We start from the raw sequence: 18085 nt of genomic DNA, 5'->3' as shown, positions 1-18085 counted from the left end.
TCATTATAATTATGTCTTGTAAAACACCTGCTGCTTATTCTGTGGGGTGAAGGGTTAATGACGGCAACCGAAGGCTTACAATTATGGCTTTGTTATACGGTACTGTAAGAACATGTGATATACTATATGGTTTTTGAACATTACAATATCGATATTATTGTGATAATTAACCTGTTAAAAAAAGAAATGACATTTTCTCATTATGTTTATTACAAGCATACATGTCAGTTTCCGATTGGTTAATTAAGTGATTCAGTGCTGTTTTTGACATGTGAGTGAGAGTGTTTAATTTTAAGCGAAAAGTCATTTCCTGAGCGAGCCAAGAAAAACAGAGCCTCCACTCAAATAGAACACCCCACCCCCTGTGTCTACCCCCGCCGCAACACACACACACACACTTCTAGCTGTCCATCATAGGTGATGATGACGCTTGCTCCCAGGGAGGGGATGTTGGGGCGGGGGGGGGCAGGGGTGGGGGGGGGGGGCTTAGCGACGATGTCGCTGGTGCCACTTTTCATGGGCATAGAGCCCAATCCTTGAGCCGCAGACACGTCCGCAGATGGAACATGGGAGGCCGGATGGCAGGGGGGTACCAGCCGCCCGCTGGTGCCGTTGAATGCGTCTCTCTAATTGTCTGTCTATGTGGATTTGATGTATTTTAGAGACTATCCTGGCACTAGTGGTCTGCCAGGTTTGTCGGTCTGAGGCCAAAGCTTCGAGCTCCGTGATGTTGATGTTGGCTCGTTTGAGGAGGTCCCTGGTGTAGTCCTTGAGGCGTCGCTTTTGCCCCCCTGCAGAGCGCTTCACATCTTTCAGCTGTCCATAGAGGACTTGGCGGGGCAGGCGGTGATCGGGCATGCGGATGGTGTGTCCAATCCACCGAAGGTGTTTTTTTGCAACTGCTGCTTCCATGCAGATGGAATTTGTGCGCTGAAAGATGTCTGAGTGAGGAACTCGATCTTCCCAGGACAGGCCAAGGATCTTCTGCAGGCTCCGGATGTGGAAGGCCTAAGTGCCGGCGGTATGTGGTCCATGTTTCTGCCCCATAGAGGAGAGTGGACAGACATACTGCGCTGTATACGGCAATCTTGGTTCCAATTCTCAGGTTTCGGTTCATAAACACTCTGCTGCGTAAACGTCCAAACAATGATGAGGCTTTATTTATACGATTGTGTATTTCAATGTCAAGGGAGCAATTGGTGGACAAAGTGGAGCCAAGGTAGGTAAAACAATCCACTACATTTAGTGAAATGCCATTGATGTGAAGGCTGGGTGGTGTGGGAGTTCGCAACACAGGTTGGAACATGAGCTCTGTTTTTTTATGTTGATCTGGAGACCAAAAGACTGGTATAAGTTAGAAATGGTATTGAGAGCATGCTGCATAGATTCTGAGCTGTGAGCTAGTACAGCACAGTCATCAGCATACTGAAGTTCGCAGATGTGGCAGATATTTGTCTTTGTGTGGGCCTGGAGCCGTCTGATGTTGAAGAGGTTTCCATCGAGGCGGTATTCCACGCGGATGCAATCTTCATGTCGGATGTCTTTGTGAAATAGGCACGTGATGGCAGAAAGGAGGATATTAAAGAGTGCTGGAGCCAAGACACAGCCCTGCTTCACCCCAGCGTTCACCCCAAAGAGCTCTGACTGGAGCTCTCCGAAGAGTACTCTGGCTTGCATCCCGTCATGCAGCTGCTGGAGGATGCAAAGAAACTTGGGTGGAACCCCAAGTTTGGAGAGGTGCTTCCATAGCAACTCACGGTTGATGGTGTCAAATGCTGTGTTGAGATCTATGAAGGCTATGTAGAGGTCCAGGTGATGTTCTCTGCTCTTCTCCATAAGCTGCCTTAATACAAAAATCATGTCTGTGGTGGATCTTGTCTTCCGGAAACTAAACTGCGTTTCTGGAAGCACAGACTCTGAGAGATGCTTGACCAACCTACTGAGCATGATTTTGGACAGAATTTTCCCTGCGGTGGAGAGGAGAGAGATTCCTCGGCTATTTCCACACGCTGTTTTGTCCCCTTTCTTTTTGTAGATTACAATGATGTTGGCATCCTTCCAGTCCTGTGGGAGCTTCCCGTGTTCCCAGATGTTATAGATAAGGAGGTGCAGACGGCGCGTGAGGAGATAACCTCCGTGTTTGTAAACTTCTGCAGGGATTGGATTGGATTGGATTGGATTTGCCTTTATTAGTCTCACAGTGGAGAAATTTACATTTCACAGCAGCAAAGTGATGAAAGGAATGCCATCAGGTCCAGCACTTTTGTTGTCCTTAAGGCTCATGATGGCTTGCCTGGTCTCTCAAAAGGACGGTGGGGTGTCGAGGCTCATGATTGGCGGGAGCTCTGGAAGATTGTCCAGAATTTTTGAGTTGACGGGGTTGGTGGTGTTGAGAAGGGTCTCGAAATGGTTTGCCCAGCGAGCAAGGATCTCATGGCGGTCCTTAAGGAGCACAGTGCCATCAGCAGATTGCACTGGAGAACGTTTTTGCTTTCTAGGGCCGTACAGTTCTTGGATGGCATTGTAGAAACCCTGGGTGTTGTTACAGTCTGCCAGATATTGGATCTCATGTGCCTTCTGCAACCACCAGGTTTCCTCCATGACACGGAGTGCCCGCTGGGTTGCTGCCCTTGCTTCAGCAAATATTGCTTTCCGGGTGTGAGATGTGGGACATGACAGAAGAGCTTTGTGGGCCTCATGTTTTGCTTTTAGAATGGACTTTCGATGAGAAGGTTTCTTCAGCCGTCATCTGTACAAAAGTGAAGGTTTCGGACGTTTCGCCTCCTATCCAAGAGGCTTCGTCAGCGAACTAAAGTCTGACTGGTCGTATCGGCCCCATTTATATATCCCTAATGTCCAGACATGGTGGCGCCGGACATAGCTATGATAGGTCCCTGCTCTCAGGTTGGGGGGGCAGAGGACCCCTCCCTGTGGCCCCACTGATTGTTCCTACATTCCTGACTAACGACTGGCCTATTACCTCCACTCCCACCGGTATCACCTCATCAGCATAACGACCCTCATCAGCATTACGAAAGTTGCCTAACCTGTTTTGCCTAAGCAGGCTATTGTATGAACGATCCAAATTGAACCTCACCCCACCAGACCGGTTTAATGAAGGATTTTGTTGTTTTATAAGACCGGTTTAATGAAGGATTTTGTTGTTTTATAAGAATTCTTATAAAACAACAAAATCCTTCATTAAACCGGTCTGGTGGGGTGAGGTTCAATTTGGATCGTTCATACAATAGCCTGCTTAGGTTTAATGAAGGATTTTGTTGTTTTATAAGACTTCTTATAAAACAACAAAATCCTTCATTAAACCGGTCTGGTGGGGTGAGGTTCAATTTGGATCGTTCATACAATAGCCTGCTTAGGCAAAACAGGTTAGGCAACTTTCGTAATGCTGATGAGGGTCGTTATGCTGATGAGGTGATACCGGTGGGAGTGGAAGTAATAGGCCAGTCGTTAGTCAGGAATGTAGGAACAATCAGTGGGGCCACAGGGAGGGGTCCTCTGCCCCCCCAACCTGAGAGCAGGGACCTATCATAGCTATGTCCGGCGCCACCATGTCTGGACATTAGGGATATATAAATGGGGCCGATACGACCAGTCAGACTTTAGTTCGCTGACGAAGCCTCTTGGATAGGAGGCGAAACGTCCGAAACCTTCACTTTTGTACAGATGACGGCTGAAGAAACCTTCTCATCGATGGACCACTCCTGTATGACTGAGAGCTTACACAGACGTTTAGAATGGACTGTATTTCATCCGAGTTTGAATCGAACCAATCCTGGTGTCTTCTCCTTGACTGTCCAAGCACTTCTGAGGCTGTGCTGTAAATAGCCTGACGCAGAGCTTGCCAGTCGACCGGTTCCTCTGGGATCTTGTCGAGTTTTTCGGCAAGGAGACGTTGAAGGTTGGCTTTGATGGTGGGGTTGGTCAGTGCTGTGCAGCAGAGCTTTCCGTTGGGAGCTGTCCTTGGACGACGGGGATGTATGCGTATGAGGAGTTTGGATCTGACCATATGGTGGTCAGTCCAACACTCAGCTCCACGCATGGCACGGGTGATAAGGACATCCTGTATGTCCTTCTGACGGACAATCACATAGTCCAGGAGGTGCCAATGTTTGGAGCGGGGGTGCTGCCAAGTGGTCTTGAACCTGTCTTTCATTTGGAAGATGGTATTAGTAATGACCAGGTGATGCTCTGCACAGAGGGAGAGTAGCCGAAGGCCATTGGTGTTCATCTTTCCCACTCCATGCTGGCCAATAACTTTATTCCATACAAGATGTTCCATGCCCACCCTCGCATTGAAATCTCCCATGATGAGGAGCTTATCCGTGGCCGGAGTTTTCTGCAGAATGGTGTCCAGAGCTCCGTAGAACTCGTCCTTGACAATGTGGTTGGCATCCAGAGTTGGTGCGTAAGCACTGATGAGCGTAGCGAAGCGTCCCTTTGCCAAGGGAATGCGCCAGGTCATCAGCCTTTCATTGATGCCAATAGGGGATTCCGGAATGCATTGCAGCAGTTGGGACTTCACAGCAAAGCCAACTCCATGGATACGGCGGTTGCCTTCGGGGATCCCTTTCCAGAAGAAGGTATACCCTGCACCAACGTCTGTCAGGGAGTCTTCTCCATGTAGTCTGGTCTCGCTGAGGGCTGCAATGTCGATGTTGTATCTTGCGAGCTCCATGGCTACAAGTGCTGTCCTCCGGTGGGGCCTCTCAGCGGTTTGAGCCAGGTCCAACAGCGTGCGGACATTCCACGAAGCAATGCTTAGTTTTTTTGTGAGTTTCGACCGCAGGAGGGATGCTCCGACGATTGCGGTTTACCGTCCGGAGTGTGGAGAGCAGACAATTTTTAGACCACTTTTTCTAGGTCCTTCCCCATCACAGGGGTGAGCAGTGTGGAGCTGCTCAGACACAATGGAAGCTGCCGAGGAGATGCGCTGCTCCATCCCGCACTATCAACGACCATCACTCCATTGTTGCCTGTGTGCATGGTTTGGCTAGGCATTTCCAGCCACATCCTTGGCCTGTGCCCACCGCCATTCCACATCGCCACAGGACTTTGGGTTTCCATGGGAGGGGGGCGGGGGGGATTGGGGCAAGCAGCTTGCGCAAAGGTAGAGATTAAGGTGAGTGTGTGGGTGCACAGTCCACACTTCCACCGTCTTCGCTCTTACCAGACGAGTTTCTGGTGGCATGAGCATACTCATGACGACCATTTTCTGGCAGGAGTTGCAGGGGGCTGCCGGTAGTCCGGTTTGTTGGACTCCGCCTACGCCTACCCCCGGGTGCGGGTTTGGGATCACTCTTTGTCTGGCCTCTACCCCTCGACCTGTTCGGCTTGGGTGACCCTGCCAGGAGTGCAAGACTCCGGCCGACATAGCTCTCAGGGTCATTGAGGCGCGCAAAGTGCCTCACCACGATAAGGTGGTGATCCCAGTCGAGGCACACACACACACACACACACACACACACACACACACACACACACACACGCACACGCACACACACGCATACGCACACACACACGCGCACACACACATACACACACGCGCACACACACATACACACACGCGCACACGCACACACGCACGCACGCACGCACACGCACACACACACACACACACACACACAGACACACACACACACACACACACACACACACACACAAATACATTTGCATTGTGCCACAAGGATTGTTTCTTCATCCATATTCAGATGCGTAGAATTTATAAATATATGCTTTAAGACGTTTTTAAGCAGGTAGCTGTGGGCCTCCCGGACATCAGCTTGGCATGTGCCCATGCAACATGTCACAAGTTTGATGGGCGCCGCTGAGCCTGCACCCCAAACGAACGATCAAGATAAACCCATTTACCACCACCACCACCACCGACATCAAGCATAAAGCGTCGTGACCGAGTGTCCTTGAGGGAGACAACGCAAAGCAACTTTCATCTGCTCACCAACAATGACAGTGAAAAGCCAAGCGGAGCTGCGGTACAGTTGAGTTTTTTTTGGGGGGGGTCGTTACAGTGGGAGCCTGCCAATGTGACCTCAGACTTCTTTTTTTGTCATTTTTGTCACTCGTCCGCAGTCAAACTGCTGCGGCTCCACAGCTCTGCAATAGGTGCTTGTTCCGCATGTACCTTAGCATCATTTAGCGAAACGGTTGTGAGAGAATCGTCCCATTTGTATTTCCCCATTCGTGATTGCCAAGGCGACTGACTGTTGACTGATGTGCACAATTGTGATAGAATCAACTCATCAGCGGCACTGTCTGCAATGATTGACACATACACTAAAAGAGAGATCAAATATGGATTGTGACAGAACAAGGTGTGTGCTGATTGAGATGTTGAGTGACCAGGTTCATGACTCATGTCTGTGGAGTGCTGATATGGGCTGCAACTAATCCTGATCTGTACATGGAAAAACACACAGAAGCTTTTCTCACTCTTTTTACATGTCGTTTGAGATCTCGTGCTGCACAAACATAAAGTAAAATTCTAGACATATGTTTCCAGCTACTGCATCATCCGATCACCTGGGGGGGGCTTCATTACGTCGCTCTGCGTTTACGCGGTTCAATTAAAGTCCCAAGGTCGCATGTTTGATGCTGCCTTGTTGCGTTTGAAGAAAACCTATTTGTCTTTGCTAGAAGGGCTTGCCATTGTGTTCTTGTCCCAGCACGACCCACCGCCTTTAATCTGAATCTACTCTTGCATCCATTTAATCAATGTAATTTTGCTTATCAGAGGAAGGATGGACAAATACTGTACGTTGGAATGTCGGCGAAAAGTGGCCTCACATGGCCTCTTCCATGGTCCCACTAATGAAGACAGTGGCCCGGCCAACAATGATTCTTCTTTCGTCTCTCGAATGTGTTTGTGCCTTTGAAGAAAGTCCCGCTACATTAGCAATAAAGTACGCTTGTATCTGCCTTTCGTTAAACTCTGTAATGAATCAACCACATCATGGTGAGTCTTCTGTAAAATGTTATAAGCGGAGAAGGAGGGTTTGGGGATGCTGCGGCGCAATGACTTGAGAGAGGAAAAACAAGCTTCCTGGAAAGTTAAAAGAACATTACTTTGCATGGAATATACATATAGGGAATCGTTTTAAAGGAACCCACTGGAGCGTTCTTCTAATTACATGCAGTACTGGTGCTTGTTTGTACTCTTTAATCACAAAAAGCAAAATCTTCCATCAAACTTGTTAGTAAGCAACTTGTTGATCAAGGTGACGAGACGCATTTTCCAGCTATTTATTTATTTATTTTACTCTGCCAGGTTCACGACAAATGAGAATCTTTTTTTGTCAATTGCCTTACCAAGATAAATAAAGGGGAAATTGAAGACATTTTCTGCGATTAGCGAGCAACCGGTTCAGCGTGTACCCCACGACTACCCAAAGATCAGAATCAGAATCAGAATCAGAATCAGAATCATCTTTATTGCCAAGTATGTAGAACACACAAGGAATTTGTTTCCGGTAGTACACGCTGCACTAGCATCGTTGTCAAAAAAAAAACTGCTAAGTTACCTAACTTGGTAACGCGGTAAGATACCTGGGAAGACCCTACACAACCCCTAAGACGATAAGTGAATTAAAAATATGGATGGGTTGATGTTGTAGGTTTTGGTAGATGTAAAGAGGAACCACCGTTAGGAGTGTGGGATCCACGTGCGTCGGCTGGTACGATGTTCGTGGTGACTGGGGCCGCAGAGCCAGCGCAAACTGCCGTAGGCGGGTGAGCAGATCATTGACGTCAGCGGTCGTAGGGTCGGTCGGGTTGAGCAGCTCACCAGGCAGGCGTAAACTGGTGCCATATACCAGCTTCGCTGGAGTCGAGTTGATGTCGGGCTTTAGCGTGGAACGGATGCCCAGCAACACCAGAGGCAGGTTATCCACCCAGTGTTCGGCAATGGCGGCAGACATTAGGGAGGCCTTCAGTTGGCGATGGAGGCGTTCCACCATACCGTTCGCAGCTGGGTGGTAGGCAGTCGTCCGGTTTCGTTCACATCCCAGAAAATTGCACAGCTTGCCAAATAGTGCAGACTCGAACTGGGCTCCCCGATCGGTGGTGATGGTCTTCGGTGACCCAAAGCGGGTGACCCAATGTTGGAGGAAGGCACCGACAACAGCTTCGGACCCGCAGTCGGACAAGGGAAGGACTTCGCACCACCGGGTGAAGCGGTCAACGCAAGTCAACAAATACCGAAAGCCACGGGAGGGGGGAAGGGGTCCGACAAGATCTATCTGGACGTGACTGAACCGGGTGTCTGGCGTGTCAAAAATTCCCACGGGTGACTTCGTATGGCGCTGGACCTTTGAGCGTTGGCATCGTAGACAGCCGCGCACCCAGTCTCGCACGTCCCTTTGCAGCCCCCTCCAGGAAAACCTCTTCGCCAGCATCTTGGTCGAGCCACGAATTCCAGGATGAGAGAGACTGTGCAGAGAGTCGAACACCTTTCGCCGGAAGGAGTCGGGAACCAGTGGTCGCGGGACGCCGTCGGGATTGTTTTTGTCTTGTTTTGTGTTTTCTTTTGTCACTTTGTGTTGTTGTGTATCGTGTGGAACGGATACAGATTGTTTTTCAGCATTTTTGACCACGACATTCATCAAGGAGGAGACTGTGCTGAGCGGTTGCGCCTTTTCGGCAGCATGAATATGCCAGTACTGTTTTTGAATGGGAGGAATGTCGGAGCCATTCGACTGCCATTGCTGCACACCAAAGGCGCCATTGTGCTTTTTTGCGCCTGTAATGGGCAGCATCTTCACAGCCCCGCTTTGTTTAGCGGAAAGGTCAGTGCTGTTGGACAGTCTGCGGCTGGATGGATGCATGGCTTGAGGAACCCGTGATAAGAAGAAAGGAGCGTCAGCGCAGAGCGCCGATGCGTATGTGGAACTGTTGCGGCTTGGAATTGAAGCAGATTTATATGGAACAGGAGATGTGAGACAATCTCTTTTCGTCAATGGATGCTACAGCTGCGTGTTTGCTTTCAACATTTAGCTTGTAGTCGACGTGCACATTCCACCATCATGTCCCTGATCCACTGGTGGAAAGACGCTTTGATCCTCTCCTCTTTCATCTAGAACTGCTTCATGTCATCACAAAGAGGGTACAGCAAGTCCTGAAGAATGAATGTCTCTCTGTGTCTTTGTTTTGTCATATTGTCTCTATGCTGTCATATTATTTGTTATTTAGTTTTTTTTTTGTTTTTTTGACTTCAAGACGGCGCCGCGAGAGTGGCTGCCTTTCCAGCAGCTCATGTATTTCGTTTTCTACTTTCATTCCTTTCATCCCTTTGCTGCTGTGAAATGTAAATTTCTCCACTGTGAGACTAGTAAAGGCATATCCAATCCAATCCAAAAGCAATGTTTGCCTGATAGACTGGCCCACAGTCCCTCATATGTCACCTTGTTCAATTTTTGACAAATTATTTTGATACGTCAACCAAAGCGAAAATATTCTAACTACATTCGGAGCAGATGTTGTTGTGGTAAAATGGTTCAAAAAAAAGTAAAGATATAATTGCATGGATTTCAGATTTATATACTGCTGCTGTGAGACTGATCCTATACTCGGGACTAGCTCATGTAAGCAACATTTGACCGAGCGCTCTATTAATCTTCTGTCATCTTTCGCTTTGAACTAATCAGTCTTTTGAAATGGTTTCAAGTTTTAACTATACATTTAAAATGGTGAGATAAAACAGCCCTCACCATGATTTTGTATGTATGTATGTATGTATGTATGTATGTATGTATGTATGTATGTATGTATGTATGTATGTATGTATGTATGTATGTATGTATGAATCACACATCTGTCTATGATAATGCCTTTATAGAATGGCTTGTTTAGATACATTCTCAAGCAGGACTCCTTCACGTATGAGACCCCTTGCTTTGTACTTGGACTAATTCTTCTCAGGCTGTTCTCTCCAAAAGACCCCAATCAGAATTATGCACCCACCACAGATGAATAACGGTTAAGTGCAAATCTATTTTGCACCTGTGCCATCTACTCAGGTGGGTGTAATTAAACTCCAAACCACCAAGCCAGAGCTGCACAGCAACAACAGGTCTCATTACATCGTACAGGTGTTCCTAATGAAATGGTCTTTGAGTATGAATGATAACGCCGTAATATGCGATGAAGCTATGGAGCATATTTAAGGAGGAACAAGCACAGTAATGCCACTGTGTGTGTTTGTATCTTTAGGAGGCAAACAGAATCATAACAATGAGTCACATTCTTGTGTTCAAATTAAATATGAGACACTTTAATAGGGTCCCCATTAAAGCCGCTGCACCTCATTAATAATGTCCACCTCGTTGGCCCCCACCAACCTCTCGTTTATTGATATATTGTTATAAATGATCACTCCTTTAAGAAGGGAAACACAGTATTCATGGCATTTTCACACAGCGAATCAGTGCATAAAAACAGCACTCCGAATAAAAATCAATGGCGTAAAATAACTGTTGTCACACGTTGACAGTCTCTGAGAGGAGTTGTGAGGCTCCGCGGTCCTGAAGGTTGATATCATTTACTAGGGAAATTGAGGGAAGATGAGGCAGCACAAGAAATACATCATGTTTGATTTAGTTAATCACGTAATACGCCATCTTTCCTATTTATATTTGATTATTTCTGCATATTGTTACCCGAATACAGTAATGAGCCCAATCCAGTGACGTGCAGTCAGGGGAGGCAGGTCAGGCACGGCCTCACCTGTCATCATGGAAATATCAAATGAAAAAATAAATTAAACAGTTATATTTAACTTTAAAGTTATTTTCCATTTAACTTCACCATTTTTGGATTATTTTTCAAAATCGCTGAATTTTCACATTTACCGTTCAAATACTAAGTAGAGACGAGCGGCGAGGCAGAAGCCGGCTGAGCCTCAACATGGATTGCACAATGACTATGCTAACTGTGCTGACTTGCTCTGCAGTGAGACCACATTGCTGTTCCTCTGCATATCGCTATTAAAGTGTTCAAAAACTTTTCGTATATGAACTAAATTTCTACAGTTTAGCTGGTGTATTTAATGTACAACTACTGTACATTATAAACACTGTACTACAGTGTTTGTTATTTTATTTTTATCAAAATTGTGTACATAGGTGAGGCACACATTTCTCCTGCCTCATGACTGATTCCAGAGATTCTCCTTGCGACTCCTCGGCTGCAGAATAATAGAATTAGTGAGAGCAAGCTACAGTAAATAGTAAGTTAAGTGCAATCATCCAGTCATTTTTTTGTGTTGCTTGGCCCTATTTGCAGAATGGAGGATTACATTTCTAAATTGAAACAATTTTCTAAACTGGACTTTCAATCGAAGCAGGAGATAATAATTAAAGGAAGACCAACAACGGACTGTATAGCTCACAAACGGTGAGGGATGGATGTAAATCTCCTGGACAGCTTCTCAGCTTTTTGGCCCAGAAAGATCTCATTGAAACTATTTGTGAGGTGACAAAGTTGCTTCAGCAAGTGCTCGCTGTTCCAGCTACTACAGCATCAGTGGAGCGGTCATTCTCAGCACTGAAAAGACTGAAAACAGACAGTCGGAACAGGACTGATCAAGGACGACTTTCTTCACTGGCAGTGATCTCCATTGAGACAGAGAGACTTTTAAAACTGAAGAAAGATAAGGAAGGCATTGATGACTTTCTTCATTCATAAATAAAGTTAACACGATAATAATGTTATTTTTGTAATTCCTTTTTTCTATGCTACATTTTGTATAGATAAAGCAGGGGTCGGGAACCTATGGCTCGCGAGCCATATATGGCTCTTTTGATGATTGCATATGGCTCGCCGATAAATCTAAATACATATTCTCGCTTTTTCGCTGTTCATTTCCTGTTGGGGCTGCAGTTGGCGGAAAGCGCAATTTTGATTGGATGACACTGACCTAGAATGGCCGAAAGCGCCATGTTGATTGGATGATAGTGGCCGTCATGTTGAAACAGGTAAACACCCCTTTAAATGAGCCCAACTTGTGCACTTCAGCGTGAATGCACCGGAGCATTAGAGGAGAGAAAATGTTCTGATTCTAATTTGCAATGAAACAATACCATCGATGAAACAGTCGAATGTTAGTGACATTTTAACAAGCCCCATGTTAACGTTCGCATCGACATACTTCTGCGAGAAGTAGATTGCAGATAGCAAGTGTGGAAGCTTATGAGCCGTGTGCAGGCTAGCTAGCAGTAACTTCGCCTCTGGACCGGCAAATTGAATTTCATTCCGATCGTTTTCCTGGATTTTTACCAATCACGAGGAACAGAAAACCATCCATGTTAACGGTGAGTACTATCACAAAGTTATTTTAAATAATACATTCTGTTAGGGTTAGGGTTAGGGTTAGGGTTTAGGGTTGCGCATGTAGTGCGCGTGTGTGTGCGCGCGTGCACGCGAGCGTTTGTATGTGCACGCGCGTGTGCGTGTGGCTCTCGCTGAAAAACATTTCTAAATATTTTACTTTTATGGCTCTCTTAGTCAAAAAGGTTCCCGACCCCTGAGATAAAGAATGTTGACATGACATTTTAAGTTGGCAATCAAATGGTGAATAAGCTACTCTGTAGTGTTCATATGTTTGTAAATCTGACGGCAATGACGTCAGTGCCTCACCAGCCATGAACCTCACCGCACGTCACTGTCCAAATCATATTTTGACAAATAAGATAATTTTGCCTTAAACATGTCCTTGGGAGGCTGGCCATATCTCCTAAAATCTGCTACCAACTTTTCTGAACAAATCATTTCATATTAATAAAGATAATATTATAGGTAGTTGAGTCCATTTTTTGTGGTTTTATGATTAAAAAGTGAGAAAAATGACTTAATCGATGAAAAGGTTTCTTCAGCCGTCATCTGTACTTTTTTGAAGGTGTCGGACGTTTCGCTTCTTATCCAAGATGCTTTTTCAGTCTTACTGGTAGTTTCGGCCATATATATATATATATATATATATATATATATATATATATATATATATATATATATATATATATATATATATATATGGGCGGCCCGGTAGTCGAGTGGTTAGCACACCGGCTTCACAGTGCAGAGGTCGCCGGTTCGCGTCCCGGTCCGGCCTCCCTGTGTGGAGTTTGCATGTTCTCCCCGGACCCGCGTGGGTTTTCTCCGGGTCCTCCGGTTTCCTCCCACACTCCAAAAACATGCATGGCAGGCAGATTGACCACTCCAAATTGTCCCTAGGTGTGAGTGTGAGAGTGACTGTTGTATGTCTTTGTGTGTCCTGCGATTGGCTGGCAACCAATTCAGGATGTCCCCCGCCTCGTGCTTGAAGACAGCTGAGATAGGCTCCAGCAACCCCCGCGACCCTAATGAGGAATAAGCGGTACGGAAAATGAGATGAGATGAGATATATATATATACGCGAACCGGTGACCTCTGCACTGTGAAGCCGGTGTGCTAACCACTCGACTACCGGGCCGCCCTGGATATATATATATATAAAACGGAGTTGTGCACTTAGATTATTCAATTATGAAGGAAGTGGCGCAACGGCGCACAGTGTGGCACCATGTCCCGCCCACAGTTTCTAGAACAATCTCGAGGAGATTCAGGTTAATCACAAGACGAAACCCATGCGACTTCACCCATCCCTTCTGCCATACTGTGTTGCAGAAATAAAAGAAATAAAAAGACACATTCACGCGTCTCGTCTTCATTAAGACGGCAGCATCGTGGAGACAAAGACAGTCACTGTTGTGACACCCGTCACATATATATATATAAAAAAAAAAAAAAAAAAAATCCTTGACAATCCAACACGTAACTGCAGGGTGTAAGATGCTGGCAGGGAAAGCCTACATGGAGCGCCATAACCAGGTGGCTGGCATAGTCTACCGAAACATCTGTGCGGAGTATGGACTGGAAACCCCAAGGTCAAAATGGGAAACACCTCCCAAAGTGGTGGAGAATGACCGAGCAAAAATCCTGTGGGACTTCCAGATACAGACTGACAAGATGGTAATGGCCAACCAACCAGATATCGTGGTCATAGATAAAGGTGAAAGGAAAGCCGTTGTCGTGGATGTAGCGGTCCCGAGTGATGGGAACATCAGTAAGAAGGAACATGAGAAAATCGAGAAATACCAAGGGCTCAGAGAGGAGCTGGAGAGAGCCTGGAAGGTAAAGGTGACAGTCGTGCCTGTGGTGGTCGGAGCACTTGGGGCAGTGACCCCCAAACTCGACGAGTGGTTGCAACAGATCCCGGGAACAACATCGGATATCTCGGTCCAGAAAAGCGCAGTGCTGGGAACAGCACGGATACTGCGCAGAACCCTCAAGCTTCCTGGCCTCTGGTAGAGGACCCGAGCTGAAATGGGGACAGACACCACCCATGGTGGGTGAGACGAGGATTTTTTTTATATATATATATCCCTACTGTCCAGTGCCGGACTCTGCTATGATAGGTCCCTGCTCTCTGGTTGGGGGGAGCAGAGGACTACTCCCTGCGGCTCCACTGATTGCTTCTATTGTCCTGACTAACTGAGTCAGTCCGTCCGCCCGTGTGTGTGTGTGTAAAGTATGTATGTATGTATGTATGTATGTATGTATGTATGTATGTATGTATGTATGTATGTATGTATGTCACTCCTAGCCCTATTTCAATATGTGGCTCACATTTGAATTTGCCATGCTATGCTGACTTTGCATACAGCCAATCTTCTAATCAGATTATGAAAGAAATTAATGTTGAAATTTTCAACCATTACAACTGATGATTGGAAATTTATGCCATCATTAATTTGCTGACTTAATGGTAACATCCCTCGAAGACGACTGGGCAATCATTAACCCAGGTAGGCATGTTTAAATAAAAAAGGTGCACATTGCAAAAATGAACCCCACACTGATGTAGAACACACAACCTCCTTTGCATACGTTTTAAAAAAGTGTCCCATCATCCCCGTGCATAGATATTAGAGGGTTTTTGAAGCTGATCACGGCCGTAATGAGCAAATGAATCAGTGTGCAAGTGATCCGTGCCACCATTCCAAATCACTCGCAATATCATGAAGATGTGCCCTTTTGATGAACATGCTGCTAATGACATTAATTCAATATAGTAAATGAGTTCTTTGCTCACTCATCTATCCATGCCGCGTTAATCAACAAGTACAATAAATGTAAAATAATTTCGCGCGCGGCTCACGCATGAGCAGGTGCAATCGAATCCCCTCCGACAGTGATGCACGGACGATTCACTGCCGCGCAGCCATGTCGTGGCAATTACAACAAGCTGGCCTTGGCCGAGTGTGCCTTTGTCAGCACGCCAGCCGGGCCCCCTAGTACTGACGGAATCAGCATTGCGGCACGTGGTTGTCATTCTGGTTGTCTTAGGCACTTTGTATGATCTGTGAATGTGTCAAGGTTGCCTGTCGTGTCCACTGATGGATGTGATGAGGTTTGATTTGCCAGGGCATATTGACATCCCTAAACGGAACTTTAATTTGGGCATGACGAAAAAGAGAAAACATGAAGTGGTACAATCGGAAAAAAATGCAGTGAGTTACATCACTAAATTGAGTTGATTCAGACTCATCTTGTTTGCTGTTTAAATTAGCGGGTGAGTGTTTCTTACCATTCTGAACATCCAGGACATGGTGCTTATCCAGCATCCACCCTCCCATGTTGGCGGCATCCACCTCATAGCCCTGAAGCAACGCTGTCCTTTTTTCCCAGTGCACCATGTCCAGGCATGACTCATACTCGTAGCCCACCGACACTGAAAAAAAATGAGGCCACAGTCAGCAAATTTGTCATTTCCTCAGCGGTCACACATCCAACTCGCACACTTGTCATTGTTTTAAACACTCCTTCCCGCATATTGTGGACAAGTACACATTCCTTTTTAATGTAGTTTTGGAGTGGAGTCTATTTTTTTAATTAACTTTCTGTGCATCTGTACTTCTGCTTTAGTATACAATGAGTACTTTTGCCACCTTTCGTAGATTTGCTTCATTCATCACAGTGGTCCCCAACCCCCGGTTCATGGACCGGAAGTGGGCCACCGCCCATTTAGTACCATGCTGCATAGAGACAGGTCAAGGTTTTGATGGTTGTTTTTGTGAGACGTCAATTACCTTTTAAAGGACAATATAAATAGGACTGGGTGACTATATCATCGAGATTCATGATAATACATTCATCCCATTCACTTTGCCTCTCCGAAATTAAATCCTGGTTTTCCTATAATTTTCTCAAGCTTAACAGCGAAAAAAACAGAACTTCTCCTTGTCTGTACCAAATCCACCCGACACAAAGCAAACAGTTTCTCTCTCGCCAATGACAGTTAGACAGTGTCCCCCTCAACTTCAGGTCAAGAGCCTGGGTGTCATCCTCCATATCTCACTATCTTTTCACTCCCATATAAATAACATAACTCGGTCTGCCTATTTCCACCTCCGTAATATCAATCGTCTCCGTCCCTCTCTCATCCCTCACACCGCTGCTATACTTATCCACAGTCTCGTCACCTCCCGCATCGACTATTGGAACTCACTTCTCTGCTGTGTCAATCAAAAATTTCTCCATAAACTCCAACTAGTCCAAAATTCTTCAGCCTGGATCATCACTAAAACCCCCTCTTTTCAACCACATCACTCCTGTCCTCCAGCAGCTCCACTGGCTCGCTGTTAAATTTTGGATAGAAATCAAAATACTTCTGTTTACATTCAAAGCCATCCATATCCTTGCCCCCTATCTGTCTGACCTGCTTCAAATCTCCGTTCCCTCTCGGTCCCTCAGATCCTCATTATTCATTCACCTCTATGTGCCTTCTGCCCGTCTCACCACAATGCGATGCAGAGCTTTCAGCCCCTCGGCTCCCAAACTCTGGAATTCACTTCCACCCAACATCCGTAATATTGACTCCCTCCCTACTTTCAAATCCCACCTCAAAACACATCTGTTTAAAATTGCATTTATGGTCTATTTCAATCAGCTATTTTATTATTTATCATTTTATTTTTGGTTTTATTGTTTTGTGCTTTGTTTTTTTTATTGTAAAGTGTCATTGAGTGTTCTGAAAGGCGCTTGAAATTAAATGTATTATATTATTATTACATGTATGCGATCAGACAAGGAGGAAATGTGTGCGATTCTAGCTAATCGGAGGCCACACTAACATTGGTTTGGAGTTGAAATGTACACATTCCACTCGTGAATGATAGAAGAATCAGTACACAGAATGTAATACAGATTAACAAATTGCCAAAACATATAGCTAAATGTGCGGCTGACGGGCAGCCATGATTTCTGAAGATGAAAGTTGCTGACGGCATTGGCCTCGCAGTAGATGTGGCAAACAGAGGCTGATTTTGATGAAAACATGACACCTGAGAACTATTTTATATTGTGGCAAAAATGCCCAACATGCCTCGTTAAACTGTACTGAATTAATTCTAAGGACGCATATAATTTATTTTGTGAAGAGCTACTGAGCAAGTGCCCACACTTGTCAAGCTGGTGTGATTCAATCATAAAGTCGTTTATAGTCTTCACTCGAGGGCTCTAGATTTCTACATATTTATCACAACATCGCGTGTGTAAAAAGATTTGACAGTGCGTGGGTTGATTCAAAGCTTTGACACCGCCTACTTAATCTTTTTGGAGCGCACCAACAACTGCGGGAAGAATAAGAATAAAATAAAATAGATCAAATCAATCAAAGAACTCACCCACAGCCTCTGCCAGACCGTAGACTTTCTGGCTGTAGGCATCCGTCTTATCCCAGATGAAGGTGTAAGACAAATCGGGAAAGGCCGGGAAGGACTTTTGCAGATGGTGACCCATCACGGCTACCATCAGGTGCACCTTCATCAGGCCAAAGGGCAATCGGTCTTGGGTCAGAAGGATTTTGAGGATGGGTTTGTAGCCAGAAGCCCGTGAGCTCAAGTACACCAGGTTGAGGTCGCTTCCTGGTATCGCAACTTGCTCGTGGAGGACCTGTGGATGCAATTGGAAGCATTTCCAAAGGTGTTTCATTAAAAGAAAGCTTTGTGACTGACAT

The 18085-nt window shown here is 45.8% G+C and overlaps 1 protein-coding gene across 1 annotated transcript in view; it reads right to left on the bottom strand.

The window, feature by feature from the left end:
- LOC148901534 (teneurin-3) overlaps positions 1 to 18085 on the bottom strand; it is a 230857-nt gene that overhangs the window by 39079 nt on the left and 173693 nt on the right. Inside the window, exons 22-23 of the mRNA XM_088988989.1 lie at positions 17754 to 18021; positions 15656 to 15799 (exon numbers count right to left, since the gene is read on the bottom strand). Of these exons, the coding sequence (XP_088845115.1) occupies positions 15656 to 15799; positions 17754 to 18021 (412 nt within the window). The remainder of the gene's footprint in view (positions 1 to 15655; positions 15800 to 17753; positions 18022 to 18085) is intronic.

Source organism: Hippocampus bargibanti, linkage group LG02 (assembly GCF_051943395.1).
Source record: "Hippocampus bargibanti isolate YZ-2025 linkage group LG02, ASM5194339v1, whole genome shotgun sequence".
NCBI classification, from domain to species: Eukaryota; Metazoa; Chordata; class Actinopteri; order Syngnathiformes; family Syngnathidae; genus Hippocampus; species Hippocampus bargibanti.
This window is presented reverse-complemented; position numbering and strand designations above follow the sequence as displayed.